Here is a 20004-nt window from a genome sequence, read left to right on the forward strand (position 1 = left end):
CTGAGTAATCAGAATTCAAGGTCTATCTGATGGTTATAAGAACATTTTGAGTTAAATTTGGTTAATTTCACCCAATCTGATTTGGTATAATATCATATACACCTAGTTAAATCATAGCAATTATTTAGGCAAATAAAGTTAGTGAAATGTGCAGAAACATTGAGGTGAAAGCAGGCAAACTTACCTCCAATAATTTTAGACTGGCAATTAATAAATTCTGGCTTTTTGTCTGTAAGGTACCGCTGACAAGTGTGATGTAGAATTTGGAAGAATGTACATTTTTCAGAGGCTGTGCTTGCTACCCATTGGTCAAAAGCATTTTCAAATAGTAAATCAAACTCTGGGGAATCCTGAAAAGAATAATATTATGATTACTAGAAACATACATGAACTTTATAAAGCTACTTTTTCTGCAGTGCATTCCTTTCAAACAAAATTAGAGGGGGGAAAGGGCATTGGTCTTCCCTATACCTCTAAGGGTGAAACAGTTTTACACAATTTTACGGTTCAATACTATAGAATCATGGGAGTTGTAGTTTTACAATGATATTAGCTTTCTCCGCCAAAGAGTGATGGTGCCTCACCATACAACTCCCATGGTTCTACAGTGTTGAACTATGGCAGTTCAAGTGGTGTCATGTTGCACAATATGGCTGCATTTTCAGATTATGTTTCTCAACCTGCATTCCTGAGATACATTTGACTAGAACTCCCTAAAACCTTGCATGGCCCTTAAGTACCAGAGATGTTCTATAACTGGGACGGTGCCAGATATAATTAGTATTTATTTCTATTGATGCACTTTTGGTAAGCATGCTCAATGTCACATCCCGAACAAAAAGAGAACATGCAGTGCCTTGAAGAAATAAGTTTGTTTACTTAACTTTTGTTCCATAACTTTTGGACTTTCACACTGTTTGTTATTTTGTGTTCATTAGGTAGTAACAAAGCCAATTAAATCAACTGTAATTCCAGGATGTAACATACACAAATGTGGAAATTTCCAAGAGGGTGGAATAAACACTTTTGCTACTGAGATGTAGAAAACAATGAATACACCGTATATACTCAAGTATAAGCCGACCTGAATATAAGCCGAGGCACCTAATTTTACCACAAAAAACTGGGAAAACTTATTCACTCGAGTATAAGCTGAGGGTGGGGAATGCTGCAGCTATAGGTAAATTTAAAAATAAAAATAGATATCAATAAAACTACATTAATTGAGGCATCAGTAGGTTAAATATTTTTGAATATTTACCATATTTCAAAGATAAACTGGAAACTAGCTCTGTAAGTGGAAAAGGAGGGTCAACAAAAACAATGGAATCAACAATAACTTTATAATAATGAGGACTCAGGGCAGGTTCCAACATTGTAACAGGCAAACATTTAATGCCTATATATTAAAAAAACCATTTTTTTTAAAAAAAGACAATACTAAACATTGTACAGCAAGTTAAAATAAACAGTTGCATTAAATAATTATCATTTAAAGCAATTAAAAAACAGCCGAGGTAAAATGTCATATCAGTTCCCTTTTGCCTTCTCTCAGACTTCTCCTGTTGATGCAGCCTAAAACGGCATTGGTCTTTTCAGCCAGCATTAATATTAAGGGAGCTCTAAAGGCTATTTAGTCCAACCCCCTTCTGTCTTCATGCAGAAAAAGCACAAAGTATAGTACCTCCTGTGCTGGAAGTCAGTCAGTCTGTCAGGCAGACAAGCAGGCTGCTATGAGCGGAGATCCTCCGCTGCCTTAGTTGTGTCCTCTGCTCTCTGCTTACGTCAGTGCATTGTCTCTGCAAGCCAATACAGGCCTGTGGAGGCCTGCACTGGCGTAAGCAGCAAGTGAAGGACGCAGCTGAGGCAGTGGAGGACCTCCACTTGCAGTGGTCTGCCTGCCTGACTTCCAGGGCTGCGCAGGCCAGCACTGAACTGACCTCCACAGCTTGCGAGCGCACCCATCCCCACCCCTTCCGACGAGGCTTCCAGTGAGATCACCTTTGGTCTCTGTCTACAGCCTCCAGGAGCGACGCGGTGCAGGCCAGATGCTCCATTTGGACCTAGCTGGGGTGCAATGGAATGCTGAAGACAGAGGCCAGAGGCAACCTTACTGGAAGTGGCAGCGGGAAGCTCGCCAGCCGCTTCACCTGCCAGAGGCTGAATATGAAGTCAAGGCTTGTCTGCAGGCTCCGCTGCCATTCGTCATCATCCTCTGGCCCATTAGAGCCTTGTCTCCAGGCTCTGCTGCCTACTTTGACTTGAATATAAACCCAGGAGGACTTCTTCAGCCCAAAAAACAAGGCAGAAAAGCTCGGTTTATATTCAAGTATATATGGTATACATAGGATTTCCAAAGGAACTTTAGTGGGATGAAATTATTTTACTGTTATAATGAATAATGAAGTCACTTGTTGGGACTCAGCCTGTGACTGAACCTGAGCCTGTGCTTGAACCTGTGAATGTGTTTCAGTCTCCTGATGTTTTTGTGTCTGATGTGAGGAATGAGGAGGGAAGTCAGTCACCTGTTGCTTCTGATGTGGGGGATGCTGGGACTGATTCTGAGGTGCAAGATTGAGACACTTTGGTTAATGAGTTTCGTGCAGACACTGACAGAGGGGAGCATGCAGGGCAAAGAGCAGATTCTCATGAGAATGCTTCTGCCAGGCCTTGGAAGAAAGGTTTACTCCCTTTGTCTATGAGCTCTCCAGATTCTACTTTGGAAAACAGTCTGACACCTGCTAGAGTTAATGAGGAATCAGATAAGCAGAGTCGGCGGCTGGAGATTAGCCAGAATCGACAAGAGGCCCAATGCTTACGTAGATCCGAAAGAATTTGTCAATTAAAGTCCAAGTCTGGGGGAAAGCTAAACCAGTTTTTGGGATTTAAGGTTTGTCTGTAGAAAATGAGGCATCGTTTGGAAACCAAGTGTAAGCCTCATGGAATCCCTGTTCAAGTGGTCTCGTCTTCATGGATTCTTTTAGCTTTTAAAGGTGACTAGCAGTGTCTGATCTGTTCCTGCTTCTTGTTTGATTCCTGACTGGATATCATTGCCTTGGATTATAATTTCATGTTCTTTGGATGTTGTATTTGATTGCTACGTTTTGGACACTGTTTTTATCTGTCTACCTTTGAATGCCTTATTGCTGTTTAAAACCTTATCTATATTTACAAACATTTATTTCTACTGGCTTTTTTTGCTAAGCTTTAATAAAAAGGATTGTTCCTTTATTCAATGTGTGGTGTGTTTATAGTCAGAGGGGCTAGTTTCCGTTCTGGAGTGCAACATCTCTTTACAAACACATTTTTGGCATTCAGAGGCACTTTGATGAAAATTTTACACTTCTTTTACTAATCCCAAAGATAGTTTTTGAAAAAAGTGATGAAAAGTAACAAACAGAAAAAGTAATTCAAACCAAATCTTTTTGAAGATTAAAGTCCACATCCAGAATATAAAGAGAATGGAATATATTTTCCCACAATGGAGGATTAAAGCTGTTATTTTTTCTAATGGTTATTTTGCTGGCAGTGCATTCATGCGGGAATATTTTCTTGTCCCAAGTGTTCCAATTGTAATATTTGAGACAAAATCATAACACCCATAGTTATAAGAGGATTCTGGTAAGGAGGTTAACAGCAACAAAAGACAAAATGGTCTACAAGAGATGGAGAAATTCACTACCGCAGAACGGGACAAGCTATTTTTAAATATATAAAAATAGACAGAAAAAAGGCAAAATCTTAAACAAGAAATAGGAATTATTTGGTTTAGGAAGGAAATATATGCAGAGGATTCTTGAAGAACTGTAATTAGTATTTAAAAATATTCAATATAATGTTTGGTTTTACAAATGCAAACAAATTGATTTTAATTTTGTAAAATGAGAAAAGAACAGGGATAGCTAATTAGAGCATGACGCCTAAGAATTACAGTGGAGAACAAAAAACTAAATGAGAAGCATTTATACTCACTCGATGAGGGTCTATACCATTTACTTGGCGAAGCTGTTCTAGCATCCACTGTGACCTTCGTACAAAAGATGTAGAACCTTCAAACTGTTTGACTTTTGTAATAGATGCCTGTGCAGGTTTCTTGTTCGTCACTGTCCACAAATACAAAGGAGACTGTGTATAAGCATACAAATAGGTTTTGTAACTGCTCACATGCTTACGGGATAATAATTTTCAGAAAAAGGTGACTCAATATACAGAAATGAAAGGAGAGGGAGATAAGGGGGAAAGAGTTTAACAGTACGGTCATCACAGTGCATTTCAGGCAACTGCCAAAGGAAATAAACAGATTTCTCGTGAACATTCTGCAGAAAGGCTATTTTATTTTAAACATTTTTATATCATCCTTTTTCCTTCGTACAACTTTAGGACAAGATAAACAAATTGTTATAATACAGACAAAACAAAACAAAAGAGAAAAATCCTTAACATTTTAAAAGATACACAAATTGAAAAGCTTGGGTGATGAAAAACATGCTGAACTGGCATTGGAATTATAGCAACATGCTAGACAAGCCTCTGCATGGTTAGGCATTCCAAAATTGAGGTGCCACTGAAAAAAAATCTTTTTTTCTCAGATAAGGGCACCTGCTAAGATAATTGGCAAACAATTCTACCGATCACAGACTGCACCTGGATATATGAAACAAAGGAGCATGGGTTTCAAACTGGTTAGGATATCAAAAGTACATGCAACATTCAAAGTGAGAAAATGAGAGAACATTTTCAAAATAAGCACAAATCTGTTTGTTTTTGGAGTGGCCAATTCAAGTTTCTCAGGTGACTTCAAATATAGGTCAATGGCAGCAATCCAACCACAAGACTACCATTATGTATCAGATTATAGATGGCAACAAACAGCTGCAGCTGGTGAATCAGATAAAATTGACAAAAGGCAATTGACAACACTCCACTCCTAATTCAGACTCTCAGTTCAGGGTCCTTTCAGAAAGGCCCCATATCCCAGGATCTGATGCCAGGTTTTCCGTTTATCCCAGATTATCTGGCAGCGTGGACTCATACAATCCAGTTTAAAGCAGAAAACAAGCAATCAGATCCTTGGATATATGGCCTGTCTGGAAGGGACCTCAGTTACTCCTTTCCTTTAACTACCCTTTCTCAACTATTTTCTCAATCTTTCTCACTAAACAAACTTTATTCAAATCCCCACAGCTCTAGCCTTTCACATAGAATTTTCCAAATATAAATGTTTTTAGATTAGTGCTGTTAACTTTTGGAAGAGACTCCCCATTTTGTAACCAACAGTGAGCAGACATATTGGAGACTGAGAACTTGCCTCATTGAAGAATTCTGCCTCAGCACTTCTATTCAAATTCCAACAAGGCCTGAAAATATAGCACTATCCAACAAATTATCTTTACAAGAAGTCCCAAGTTACAAACATCCGCTTTACAAACAGCTCATAGTTAAGAATAGTAGTGAGACAACAGGAAGTGAGAGAAATCCATCTCTAGAAAGGGAAACCCACTCCTGAAAGAGTTATCATGGAGAAAAGATGTCTACACTGAAGCCTTTTCACCAATCCTTGCTTCCACAACAAGCCAAATTTCCCAAAATTCAATTCTGACAGGTGAGGTAAAATCATCTGCACAGGAGCACAGACTGCACAACAAACACCACAGGAGTTCTTTCTGGTTTGCATATAAATTCAACTTAAGAACAAATCTACAGAAACTATCATGTTCATAACTTGGAAACAGCTTTTACACATAACTTGGAAAAGCTTTTACACAGAGGCTGCATAGCCATCTGTCACGAGTACTTTGTGCTTTTCCTGCATGGTAGGGGGCTGTACTGGATGGCCCATGCAGTCTCTTCCAACTCATGATTCTGTTGATTTCTGTTTCCTCTCCGTTTTCTGCCCCTAACTTCAAGGTTATACCTCATCTGCCATATGGTTTGTTATGACAGATTTGGATTCAAACAGGGAATATCTATCCTCCCACAGCTCATAAAACAGACAGGAGTGTCCTCTGTGATACGTCTACCATGTTTAAGGGAAGTATTCAATTGGTGGAAGTGTATCTGGCTTCTACAGCAATTGGAAGTAAACCAAAATAGGTGGATGTACTTATTTGGAGAGGGGCACTCTTTGGGGGTGAGGACCATGTCTGTGAACTGGGGGCGGGGGGGGGGGAGATATTCCATTTTGAAAGCAGCACATTTCCTTCCATTATATCCACACACACACACACACAGGAGTAATACACAATGAAAGCTACACTTAAGACGGAAGATAATCAAAGACAAACTGTTAAACAGAGGAGGTATGAAAAACAAACCAACAGAAATGTCCTTAAAAGCAGTGCAGGTATTATATTTTTATGATTGGATATGGAGCTCTACTTTCAATATGATTTCTAAGTTATTGTCTCATTATAAATTACTATCTTTTAAAAGCAAAACAAACATATGACAAATATTACATATGGATTATCTGTTTTTCCTTGGTGAAACAGAATGAACGTTGTATAAACAAACAAAAGACAATCAGGTCATGGAAGGGCAATAAATCAAAATTTGGAGATTTATGCTTGTCCTCTGTGTACACTACTGAAACTGTCATATTTAACCTTGTATGTTTAGCAAGCATTAATTAGGGATAAGTAAAAAAAAAAGCATGTTTTAAAAGCCTTCATACATATTTACATATAACTATTTTAAGTTTCCATAACTAATATGACAGTATTCATATTTTAAAATTTTAAAGCAAACTGAGATAACTTTTAAACAAAATATTCATTGAGAAGAGGAGAATGAATTGTCTGTATTAAGTGAGAGAGGGATCTGGTTGTGTGTTTTGGAAAAAAGAAATATCAATTATACTTACTATATAAAGACTAAACCCTGATCCAGGCAGCCCTCAGAAATAGCACTCAGAAATACATTTTCATAGTTGGAGAATCCTTTTGGACCCAGCTTTGAACCTGACTGCATAAGTGACAGTCATTGCAAGAGGTACTTTTGCACAACTTAAGTTGGTATTCTAGCTTATACTCATTTTATGAGAAGGCAGATGTGACCCATGATGGTTAATGTCTCACATATATTATGAGATGGCTTCATTAGGAAAACAGACCTGAAATTTCAGTTTATTCAGAAGGGTTGCTAACTTAGGGTACTTGGGCAGAATTTGCCATCTTAGAGCTAGAACTGCATTGGAATTAGGAGCAGGGAGACTGCCAGTGCATAGAAGGTGCTTTTGGCTATATTTCAGAGGAAAGAACCAGCAAAACCACCACTAAATATTCCTTACCACAGAAAAACCTTTTGAAATTTATGGGGTCACCATAAGTCAACAAGCAACTTGAAGGAATACACAGCTAATTGTGAACACACACATGATACATTACCTTATCCCATACAGTACAAGGGGAGAACCTTTGTTTAGAAAGCAGCTGTGTCAGATATGTGAACACAGAAAGATATTAACACTACAGATCCATGCAAGTGTGTTAAAAAAAAGATTAAAGCAACATTTCCTGCTCCCTCTTCCTACCATGGAAAGCAACAGTTTAAAGAGAATCTCTTTTTATGTAGAGGATCAGTACATTATTCAGAAATCTAACAAAACAGACCTTACAAGGAGATTCTGTGTGTGTGAGAGAGAGACTCTCATTGTGCTTAATGGGTATATTGATTGAACTCATTTCGGTACATCTGAACAGGGCTTATAAGAACAAACTGTTGTTAATTGTGCATATATGTCTGTGTGTGCATAATATTTAGACCAGGCATGGACACACTGCCCTCCAAGTGTTTTGGACTTCAACTCTCACAATTCCTAACAGCCAGTAAACTGGATGGGAGTTCTGGGAGTTAAAGTCAAAAACCACCTGGAGGGTCAAAGTTTATCCATGCCTGATCTGGACAGACAAATAAGATATAAAAATCCTGATGGAAGACTTGTTCTATATATATATATATATATATATATATATATATTATTAGCCTTACATCAGACAGTTTTTTTAACTGGAAATATTCTATGTTTTGATCAAAGTATGCTAATTAAAGCAATTTAAATTCAGGTCAGTAAAAAAACACTTGAGTAATCATCATCTTACTGCTTCAACATCAATCAGATAAGACCGACTGAGTCTATATTAATTATCTGGTAGAACAAAAAGTTTATGCATATTAGAGGCTTTCTTCAGATCAGTATCCTTTATGAAACATAAACAGCACAACCCAGTCAGAATTGAAGATTACAATCTTAACTAGGTATTTTGTGCCTATAATTTGGTATTTCTCATTACATATACAACTGCATTGTAGAGTATTTATTTCTCAAAGTAGATAGACAACAGTGAACAGCCACCCATAATTCCATAGTTAGATTATCTTTATATGAAATTCATTTTTAAAAATTATGGCAAGACTGAGTCAACTGAGTAAGCATTATCATCATAGGTAAGATAACTTCCAAGAAATTAGAGTCCATGAGGAATACAAACATATAGAACAGCTAAAAGAGTGAAACATCCTGCAAAATTATGGGAATGTGCAAATATGCAAATAATTGCCTCTGATTTTAACACATAGCTGCTTGGAAAATAGTTTATGTTACTTAATATGGTGCCTGTAAATTCTACCACGTTTAGAAACATGAATCCATTATCTTTAGGATTGAACTGACAGGTGGGTTAGTTTTTATATTCCTAAGAAAGTGCATTAACATGACAGCATATTCTATAAACCTGTGCAGGTCAATGAATCAACACTTTTATATTCATTTGCAGGGATCCACAAAGAACTGTTGGACACAACAACCCTCTCCCTAGTATATACCTACCACATCAAAACAATAATAGCACTTGTGGCCCTAAATCTGAAGGCTTCTTGTGTTTATGATTTTCCTCATGTTCTCTCAAAAGTAATTTTTGTTTGGGCTCCCACACACACATATTTCTCACTTGTGGTAAAGAAAAGATATGTATCTACTTTGTATTCTTTGGAATAAATACGCAACTTGTCTTTCTTACAACAGCTAAAATCACATCCAAAATTACAACTATCTGAAATCACAAATTACAATTATTTGCCAAAATAATATAAATACAAAACTGAGAGAAAATACAGAGAGGAGCAATCACATTACCTGAAGGACTGTACTAATATATCGCACCATGGAGAAAGAACAGCACCTTGAAATGAGGAACATAACTTTGATGCTACTACCCTGCAACACATAGTAGAGCTTGCTTGATGGGATGAAATGGTTCTTTAAGCCCTAGGTTGAACTGCTCAGGGCTTTGTATACCATATGGTGGTGGCTAAACCATAAGGTTGATATCTCTGCTCTTAGGCCAAAAGAAGACACCCACTAATTCCTGGTCACTATCTCAGTACAAGTCAGGTGAACAATATCCAGGCTTTCTTGAGCTTCCCAAACACATTTTCTTTTCTTGTGATGGGTAGAGTTATTCATCACAATGAAAGCTGATCTTAAAAAGGAATCCACAGTATTTGGGAGAATTTCAGATTCCTGTTCTTATTTCAAAATTTTTGTATGCATTTAAAAGGAATTAACAGTTTATCTCACTTCAAATCAGGCATTTGTTCTATTTCTAAAAATTAAAAAATAATTATGCAGTGGATTCAAGGAAGTATTTTTGGTGCAGTAAAAGCTCAGATATGTCCACTGGGAGTTTGACTTTCCTCACAGACTCCCTCAATGCCATATTATAAACTATTTTTTCAAACGTTCATCTCTTTCAAATTATGTTTGCCAAACAGCTTGGGTTTGCTCCTTGAGAAAGACAAGATGAAAGCTTCCTTGGGGACATGGAACTAGTTACGTGTTTCTTGGATCCAAGCCAACCTACATGTTCAAATACAAAGACTGTTGAAAATTAACAGCCAGCAATGTCAAACTTTAAAATCCTTTTGGTAATCAGAAATCTTTTGACAAATGGCTTGATTGCTTCTCTGGAAAAGTCTTCTATGTATTTATAAATTGCTGAAGGCATCAAGATGTGAACTGATGCAAAGAATAAAAGTGTTTGATGTCTCAGAACTATTATAAAAAGGAAATGATTACTACAATTGTTTACATTTTAGCTGCCAAAAGACGTTTAGGTTCCCACAAGTTTCAGACATTTAACTGTTTTCTCCCCCTTTATGTCTTAGCTGTGCCTGAAAGCTATTTTACACATACAGTTGACTTCTGTATTCATGGATTCAATCATCCACTGCTTGAAAATATATTTTTAATTCAAAAAACAAACTTTGATGTTGCCATTTTATATAAAGGACATCATTTTACTATGCCACTGCACATAGTGGGGCTTGAAGATCTATGAATTTTGGTATTTATGGAGGGTCCTGACTATGAAGAATACACAATCTTTTAGCCTCAAGGAAAGGAGAAACCAAGCCCTCCTCTGAAGAAATCATGCTGAGAAAACCATGTGAAATTTAGGTTGCCATGAGTTGGAAATCACTTAAAAGTATGCAATAATCTGGTTATATAGACACGGACAAATCTTCACCCCTTTAAGCATTTTGTATTATGATTTTTGCTATGATGTACTTTTACTGTATGACAGCATGCATATATTTTAATTTTTATTAATTTTTTTCCAATGTGCTTTATAAACTTGCTGAAAATTATTAAATAAATTAATAAGCTTTTAAACCATTTAAATTGTTTCTCAGCATTTTACATTTTAAATAACTTGCTTTCTTTGGAGGCCAATCTCATATTTTGTGTCACAGCTGGATAAAAAAGTGTGTGTGTGTAAATCTTTGTTTTAAAATCCTAAATTGTATGTAATTTCTAAGTTTTTAAATATATGAACAGATATCAAAAAGGGCCTATGGTGGAAACAACCCTTGTTTATGATATGGGATGGGGGGAGGGGGAGTAACAGGAAAACAGGGGGAAATGGTTTTACTCCTTCAACCCACCCTCCACCATAAAAAAAATTTCTCTCTAGCTTCCTCTGGTGACCTCCGTCCAGATAATGGAGCAGTACCAAAATCTCTCTCCGATGAGAGAATTGACATTCTAGTCCCCAAAGTCTATATATGAAGCAATTCAGATTGTCTTCTACTATGGGAGTCGGAGATTGAAGATCTTTAAATTCCAGTATGTCATTGCTCAGTGCCCAGTGTCTATTCGGGTTCAGAGCACTTAATATATCAATAAACCTTAGGATTCACTATTGTTCTCAATGTCCCCCCATCCCTCAAACCTGAGTTTCTTCCAAGATTCTGCTTTGCATCCAAGACTGCAACCTATGACAGATGAAAGCCAATTTATGTCTGATCAATACATCTCAGAGATGTTTCCAGTGCCTCTGAAATGCAAAACACAGAGATGAGGCAATTTCTTTGTTTTATATCTTGTATGAAAGTTTTTGAGAATAGATCAGAGTAACCATTGGTCACCACAAATGTATGAATCCCTTTTTCTGCCTGGTAGCAATTTCAGACATGCTATTTGTCAAAAATTTGTCATACAATAGATGTCACTAATTAGAGTTAGAGGGAATGAAATAATTGTTGATAATTTAAACATCTGAATTCTCTAAGTGATATTTAAATAAGTGTTTTATTCTCATGTCTCTCCTGCTCCCAAACTCTCTACTGAAATGAAGCATAATTAAAACATCGCTTCCTATATGCCTCATATAATAATTTAGTCATATTTTGTATTTATATTTTGTTTTTATTTAACAATATTGTTTGCACTAGAAATACAAAATAATACAAAAATACAATTACAGAAAGCACAATTAAAATAATAGTTTTTATAGTTTAACACACTATAAAAACTAATAAATCATATCTCAGATCCTAATAGGAGCCTTATTTATTTATTTATTTATTTAATTAATTTCCGGTATTTCTATCCCGTTCATTCTCAACCCCCGAAGGGGGACTCAGGACAGCTTACATTTGGCAGCAATATGCCATTACATATAACAGAGCAATGTAATAACAATTAAAACAATGTGTAAAACATTCATTAAAACAGTAAAAAACAGTACTAACAGGTCTTAAAACATATACAGTGCACTATCATATCAAATTCAGTTTAGAACTGCCTTTGCCTGATTAAGTGTGTGTTGGGACCAAAAATATTTTTGATTCCCCCCAGTTTTTGGAATATCTGTTTGCATATACATACATAATAAGACATTTTGTGCTGTATGCCTCAACACAAAATTCATTTATTTTTAATTTATATATCTTATAGACATTGCTTGAAAGCAATTTTACAGACATTTCTAAGAATTTTGTGTATGAAACCAAGTATGGTATGGTCACATATAGGAGTGGCAACTCAAAGATGTTATATCAAGAGAGGAAGTCATAGGGAGGAGGGAGCAAGCTTGTTTTCTGCTGCCCTGGATATTAGGACATGGGACAATGGCTTCAAACTACAAGAAAGGAGATTCCATCTGAACATTAGGAAGAACTTCCTGGCTGTGAGCGTTGTTCAGCAGTGGAAATCTTTGCCCCAGAGTGTGGTGGAGGCTCCTTCTTTGGGGGCTTTAAACAGAGGCTGGATGGCTATCTGTCGGGGCTGCTTTGAATGCAATTTTTCTGCTTCTTGGCAGGGGGTTGGACTGGATGGCTCACGAGGTCACTTCCAACTCTATGATTCTATGATTCTAATAGGCAGTAAGAGGACATAAAGCTTTGGAGAGCTTCTGTCCAACCCTTTCAAAGGTCCCTGCTTGGGCAGTGATGGCACCATCGTCAGAATTGAGGAAACTCTTTGTCCCTTCTGACAGTGGCTGATCATTTGTGTAAAGGTTTATGGAATTGCTAAACCTCTTTGATACTCCAGGTATGGAAACATCTCTCAGGATCAATTGTGGTAAAGGAGTAGGAAGTGCCTGGTTTCACTGGGTTCTCATCCCTTTCCTACTCCCCACTGGTACCAGGTCTCACTGGCATTGTGTGAAAGTTTCTTTATGTGTTCTGCACTTGTATTAACAATAGCACGCCCTCCCCCAGCAACAGCTAGGGGGAAGGAAAAGAATTACCTAGTAAATGATGCAAATGGGGGCACTGAATCATTCTGATGAAGGAAGGGAGCAGAGTACCAGCATCATGACACATGATGTTTTTTGTTGCATGCATCCTGGCGGTAAGTTCATAGTGATGCTTATACATGCTCCAGTTATACCACAGAGCCTGCACAAGTGTCCTGGGTATGGTTGTTGGGTGAAGCTGTACAGGATATGGATTCTAATAGGAATTGCAGCAACCACTCAAAGTCACTGCTCACTATTTGATGCCCCCAAAAGTTCCCCTTTTTCTAGAGTTTCCAATAATTAGATTACCAGATTTTTTTAAAAAACAAAACATCAATGTAATTGTATTTTAGAATTATAGTCACCGAGACCTGGTTGGACGAGCTGGGTGGGGTAAATCTCACCCAGCTGTGCCCACCGGGCTTTGGGGTGCACCAGCAGGCTAGGGCTGGGGAGCGGGGAGGAGGGGTCGAAGTAATCTTTCGGCAGTCTATCTCCGTGATCAGATGCCCTGTTCCGCAGTCTCCTGGGTTTGAGTGTGTCCATCTGAGGGTGGGAACCCGTGATAGTTTGGGGACTCTGCTGGTGTACCGTCTACCCCGCGACACAGCAGTCTCCCTGCCAGAGCTAGCAGATGTGGTCTCTAATTCGGCTCTGGTCTCCCAGCACTTGATTGTGCTGGAGGACTTTAACATTCACGCAGAGACCACTTTAACAGGAGCGGTTCAAGACTTCATGGTTGCCATGATGACCATGGAGCTATCACAAGTAATATCTGGACCCACCCATCAGGCTGGACATACACTCGACCTAGTTTTTACTGTGGATAGTGGAGCGGTCAGGGTGGAAGAGCAAAAAATTCTTCCATTGTCATGGTCCAACCATCATCTGATCAGTTTTAGACTTTCTGTGACCTCTAACCTTCGCTGGGGTGGTGGACCAATTAAGATGGTCCGCCCGAGAAGACTGATGGATCCGGATGGATTCCTGAGGAATCTTGGGGCTCTTCCTGTCATGGAGGTTGGCGATCCTGTTGATGCCCTGGTTGATCACTATAACAGCAAGATGGCCAGGGTGATAGACATGATCGCTCCCGAACGTCCCCTCTTGCTTCGCAGAGTCACGCCGTCTCCTTGGTTCTCTGAGAAGTTGGCGGAGATGCAGTGGGTGAGGAGACTGGAGTGCACCTGGAGGAAATCTCAGGGTGTTTCTGACTGAGCGCGGGCTAGAGCCACAATTAGAGCCAAGGAGACTTTCTTGACTGCCCGCATAGCGTCTACATTCAATAGACCTTCGGAACTGTTTTGGGTCATTGGGGAGCTCCTCCACCCCTGAGTTGGGGGGGGGTCATTGATGACCTGGCAGCTCGGTGCTGTGATTTCGTGCACCATTTTGCAGATAAAGTTGCTCGGATACACCTCGAGCTAGACACCAGTTGGAATGCAGTACCATAGATGACCGACTCATCTGCCTGTCCAGTTTTGTAGGATCCTTTCCAGCTTGTTCATCTTGATGACATGGAGGGGGTCCTTGGGGCTGTGAGGGCGACCATGTCATCTCTAGACTCTTGATCATCTTGGCTAATTAAATCTGCCAGAGGCGGGTTGATTGATTGGTTTGCATTGATCATCAATGCTTCACTCGAGCAGGGGACATTTCCAACTGGTCTGAAACAGGCTGTGGTTAGACCAATCCTGAAAAAGGCCTCCCTTGACCCCATGGTCTTAAGCAACTACAGGCCAATCTCCAAGCTCCCTTTTTTGGCCAAGGTGCTGGAGCGGGTGGTCACCTCGCAGCTCCAGAGATTCCTAGAGGACACCAATTATCTGGACCAGTCACAGTCTGGTTTAGGCCTAGTCACGGTACCGAGAAGGCTTTGGTCACCTTGGTGGATGATATTCGCAGGGAGCTGGACAGGGGGAGTGTGACCCTGTTAGTTCTCTTGGACATCTCAGCGGCCTTCGATAACATCGATCATGGTATCCTTCTGGACGCCTTTCCGGGATGGGTTTTGGGGACACAGCTCTGTTGTGGCTCCGGTCCTTCCTGGAGGGTTGTTCCCAGATGGTGAAGCTGGGGGACACCTGTTTGGACCCCTGGCCTTTGACCTGTGGGGTCCCGCAAGGTTCCATTCTGTCCCCCATGCTTTTTAATATCTACATGAAACCGCTAGGTGGTGTCATCTGGAGTTCTGGAGTTGGGTGCCATCTCTACGCAGATGACGCCCAACTCTACTCCTCCTTTCCACCTAATTCCAAGGAAGCCCCTCAGGTGCTGGATGAGTGCCTGGCCGCTGTGACTGACTGGAAGAGGATGAATAAGCTGAGGATCAATCCTGACAAGACAGAGGTCCTCTAGGTCGATCATAAACCGGATTGGGGTATAGGGTAGCAACCTGTGCTTGAGGGGGTTGCACTCCCCCTGAAGTCACAGGTCCGCAGTTTGGGTGTCCTCCTAGACTCATCACTATCGCTTGAAGCACAGGAAGCACAGGCATCGCCTGGGAGGTCCTTCGCACAAGTGAAGCTTGTGCGCCAGCTGTGACCGTACCTCGTGAAGACGGATCTGGCAATGGTGGTCCACGCCTTAGTCACCTCCAGATTGGATTACTGCAATGCACTCTACGTGGGGTTGCCCTTGAAGATGGTTCGGAAATTTCAATTGGTCCAACAGGCAGCACCCATATTACTAACTGGAGCGACTTACAGGTAGCGGACAACCCCCGTTTAAGGAGCTCCATTGGCTGCTGTTCATTTTCCAGTCCCAATTCAAGATTCAGGTTCTCACCTACAAAGCCCTGAATGGCTTGGGACCTGCTACCTGCGTGACCGCATGTCTGTTTATGAACCCATGCGATCTCTTCGATCATTAGGAGAGGCCCTGCTCTCGCTCCCGTCCCCTTCGCAGGCATTACTTGTGGGGACGAGGGAGAGGGCCTTCTCTATGGTGGCACCCTGAATCTGGAACTCACTCCCTAGCGATATCAGACAAGCCCTCACATTGGCAGTCTTTAGGAGGAGCTTGAAAACATGGCTGTTCCAGTGTGCCTTCCTTCAATAAAGGAATCAGTGCCCTGATCTGACGAATTCTTGCCATAAGTCCTCTGAAGCACTTTATCTACCTGATGGATTGATGTCCCCCCATTATCCTCTAAAATCCCCCTGTTTAGAAATACTTTATTTCTGTTCATGCCAGTGTTTTAAAATTTTTTAATCGATTACATATGGCTCTGCCTACAGTGTTTCAAATTTTTGTGTGTTATTGCTTATAGGTTATTTATTGTATTGCATTGTGTTTTAGTTGCTTAATTGCTTCGTTGTTTTATTGATGTATTTGTTGGGCTTGGCCTCATGTAAGCCGCCCCGAGTCCCTTGGGAGATGGTGGTGGGGTATAAAGGTTATTATTATTATTATTATTATTAGTCTGTTTAATACTGCTTTAATATTACTATGTGTTGTGTTTTTATTCATACCTATTTAAATCATTCTGAGAGTTATCTTGGGACACAGTCTGGGAGAAGTCAGTTAAATTAAAAAAAAAAACCTATCCAGATTCTGAGTTTGAATTTCTCTCCCTTGTCCCATTTCCACAATCAGCTGGCCTGGAATAAATTAATGTCTTCTTTCTCGTCTTCCCTGTTTGCTTTTTCCCCTCTTTCCTTCTTCATTTCGTTTTGATCCTTTTCCAATTTCTTTGAAGATGGTGAAGACCCTGAACGTTTTCCAACTTTCACATTTATGTTTCCCTGCATGTACCTTAGTGGCTGAGAGCTACTAAGACTGAAATGAATAGGGATTGGACAGCTTGCGAATATTTATCCTCACCCCACCTCGTGTGTGCATGTGCTTGCACCTTTAAGGCATGATTTCCCACCAGATTTGGAGACTAAAATATGGCTCCTTCTGTTCTCTTCCCCTGACTTATTTTTATTCCCTTCATGCACTTGGGCACCAGTTCTATTTTACTTACTACCTTGATTTTTTGTGTCAGGAATACCTACCTAATTCAATGAACCCAAATAACAAAATATCAATACAGACCCAGGAAGAATTAAATGTCTTTGGAGGATATGCCTACTTCTAGAAAAGTTGGATCAATCAGCCTAGAGCACAGGAGACCATTCGTCCGCAACAAAATGAAATATATCACTCCTAGCATTAGAGGAACTATGTGTATCGGTTTTTTGGGACCATACATGAGAAGTGTGCTCCATTTTCTGTTATTTTTCCTTCCATAAGTTTAAATATGCTTCTTCAGAGTAAGAATGCATCACATGGTGAAACACCACTGTTATTTATGGCACTATAGAATCAATAACAGTTTCTGAGTTAGCATTCTTTCTTTCTAAATTAAAAACACTGACAAACCATGTTTTAAAAAAGTCACATGCACACTCTGTAAGACTAAAGTTAGCTATCTCAATGTATTACTGTAGATTCACAAGTCTAGATAGATACTGTAGTTCTGACAGCTTCTGACAGCTGATCTTCACTCCTTTTTTCTTTCTATTTTCCTTTCCTATAACAATGTTAATATTTTTATTGACTGCAGAAAATTCTGGATGGGTAATTTAGCTGAATTAATGAGGGATAGTAACATTTTTGGAGATGTGATAGGCCTCCTATTGGGAAGGCTCGTTTATCCTTCACAGAAGAGAACACAAACAACTGAAGAAAGTATTTACAGTGACAAATCTCTTATAGGATATGGTACTGTATATTCTGGCATATAAGATGACTGGGCGTATAAGACAACCCCCAACTTTTCCAGTTAAAATATAGAGTTTGGGATATACTCACCGTATAAGACTACCCCTCTTCCAACAGACACTAAATAAAAATTTGAAAAAGCATCAGATTTGATTTCAATATGGTAATTTTCCTATTACTGTACCTCCTTCTCTGCCTCTCAGATCTCGCACATGCGCACATGCACCACTTCTCTGAAGTCTTCAGGAGCGAGATCTGAGAGGAAGAGGTACGGTAATAGGATACAAGGGCGAGCCAGACAGGTAAAAGAGGTGTGTTTTTCTGGGTCCAGAGCCAAATTTCTTTTTTCCATACCCCAGGTGTCCCGGACGCCTGCAGCTTGCTCCACCCTTCACTTGCACCTTCCTGGTGAGGCGTCCCTTCGCCTCACCATCGGGACCGCATTAAATCCATGAATCCTGATGAATGGATTTTCTTCTACCGTGCTTGTACAGCATCACCCTTAATGCTTTCATACAGTCGCTGCATACGGCAGGAACGTGGCCATTGCCATTTTTTAGTTCCCCCCACAATATGCAGCAACCACAGATTCTCCAATCTGGATTGGAAGTTTCAGCACCCACTCTATAAGACAACTCCCGGCGTATAAGACTACCCCTGCATGTAAGATGAGTCTCATGCATAAGGCTACTCCAGCATATAAGATGACTCCAGCATATAAGATGACCCCTGACTTTTGAGAAGATTTTCTTGGGTTTAAAAGTAGTCTTATACGCCAGAATATACGGTAACAGAAAACTTAACAGCAGTATTTAGGGAAAAGATCTTCATGTGCTGATCTTCAGAACAAAATTGTAAATGATTTTATGTGCATGAGATAACTGGCTTAAAAAAAATCTCAATTGCATATATGTGACATTTACATTTGTTTTTAAAGATGTTTGGGAAATCAGTTAACTTTCAAAATCTTGCTTATTTAATCGAATATGTTAATATCTCACTTTTCTTCCAATGGGCTCAAGGCAGATTACATGACTTTCCCATCCCCTCTCATTGTCACAACCAGCACATTAACTAGGCCAGGCTAAGGGCCCATCTGCATGGGCTAAATACACCAATACAAAGTCAGAATGCAGCCCTATGGATCAACACAGTGGGATGTCCAGTCACTGAGCCTATTTGGCGGCTGGTGGGTGTTTGCACTGGATGGAGTCTGCATGGCTCAGCATGTCAAATCCAGTTCAGTACTGTTGGACTGCCACCCTTACTTTACCTGTCTCATTCTTGGTCACTGAGCTCAAAACTGCCAATGGTCAGTTCTTGTTACATCCAGTGATGTTGATCAGATGTAGAGAGGAGGGGAGGAAGGTAGAATTACTCACTCTTTCTGTTCCCTCCTTCTCCGATTGATCCATTGCTGTATTAAAAGGTTATACTATCTAGGAAACACCTATGTATAGAAGATGAACAGTTTGTGGACACACTAAAATCAGTGTATGTGTAGGAACAGTAGTGTTATTAGCCTGCAAAGGATTAGGTCCTCTGGCCACCAATACACTAACATAATCTTTCTTTAGGAGGAAATACATTTTTACTATTTTATTAGTATTTTGAAATTGTTATACAGTCCGTTGATGTGATACCACAGGGAACAACTCCCTACCACCCCCTTCTTCATAAAGGTCCACCCTCTGGTCTCAGGCTTAGGCCCTAAAATCATAGAGAGTAGAAAGCTGCTTATTTGGATTATATAGATTGTTTTTAACTTCAATCTATTGTTTTGTTGTCACTGATTATTTGATTTGAATTTGAGATGTATTCTGTTAATTTTTGTAAGGTGTTAGTTTATGCTATTTGGTGTTGCTCATTGATTTGGGCAAACCTTTGTTGCATTTTATGTGTTTTGTGTTGCACTTTTGTTGCCATGTAAGCTACCCTGAGTCCCTCCAGGGAGGTGGTGGCAGGATATAAATAAAGTTGTTGTTGTTGTGTTTCTTGTTACTATTTATTCTACAAGCCTAGGTACAAGGGCTAAAGTAGGATATGGTATCCTCATGCCACTGCAGCAGCTATGTTTATAGGAGAATCACATATGTAATAATAATATTGACAACAGAAATAACAATAAACAGCAATGAAACTCTAAAATTCCACACATTTTTAAAACTAGTATCAGACAAAACTCCAAAATAAACATTAGTAGCATTTTTGAATGATTAATTTCACAAAATGCCTAGCAAACATTTCAATAATAATTTATTTTAACCAC

General features: G+C 39.5%; 1 protein-coding gene across 5 annotated transcripts in view; it reads right to left on the reverse strand.

Moving 5' to 3' along the window:
• The window catches only part of STXBP6 (syntaxin binding protein 6), a 96133-nt gene that overhangs the window by 27105 nt on the left and 49024 nt on the right, over window positions 1-20004 (reverse strand). For all 5 annotated transcript variants that reach the window (XM_060759783.2, XM_060759809.2, XM_060759790.2 and 2 more), the window contains 2 exons: window positions 3973-4103; window positions 185-350 (listed from right to left, as the gene is read on the reverse strand). In XM_060759783.2, coding sequence (XP_060615766.1) covers window positions 185-350; window positions 3973-4103 — 297 coding nt within the window. The remainder of the gene's footprint in view (window positions 1-184; window positions 351-3972; window positions 4104-20004) is intronic.

This window comes from Anolis sagrei, chromosome 1, assembly GCF_037176765.1.
Source record: "Anolis sagrei isolate rAnoSag1 chromosome 1, rAnoSag1.mat, whole genome shotgun sequence".
Classification (NCBI taxonomy): Eukaryota; Metazoa; Chordata; class Lepidosauria; order Squamata; family Dactyloidae; genus Anolis; species Anolis sagrei.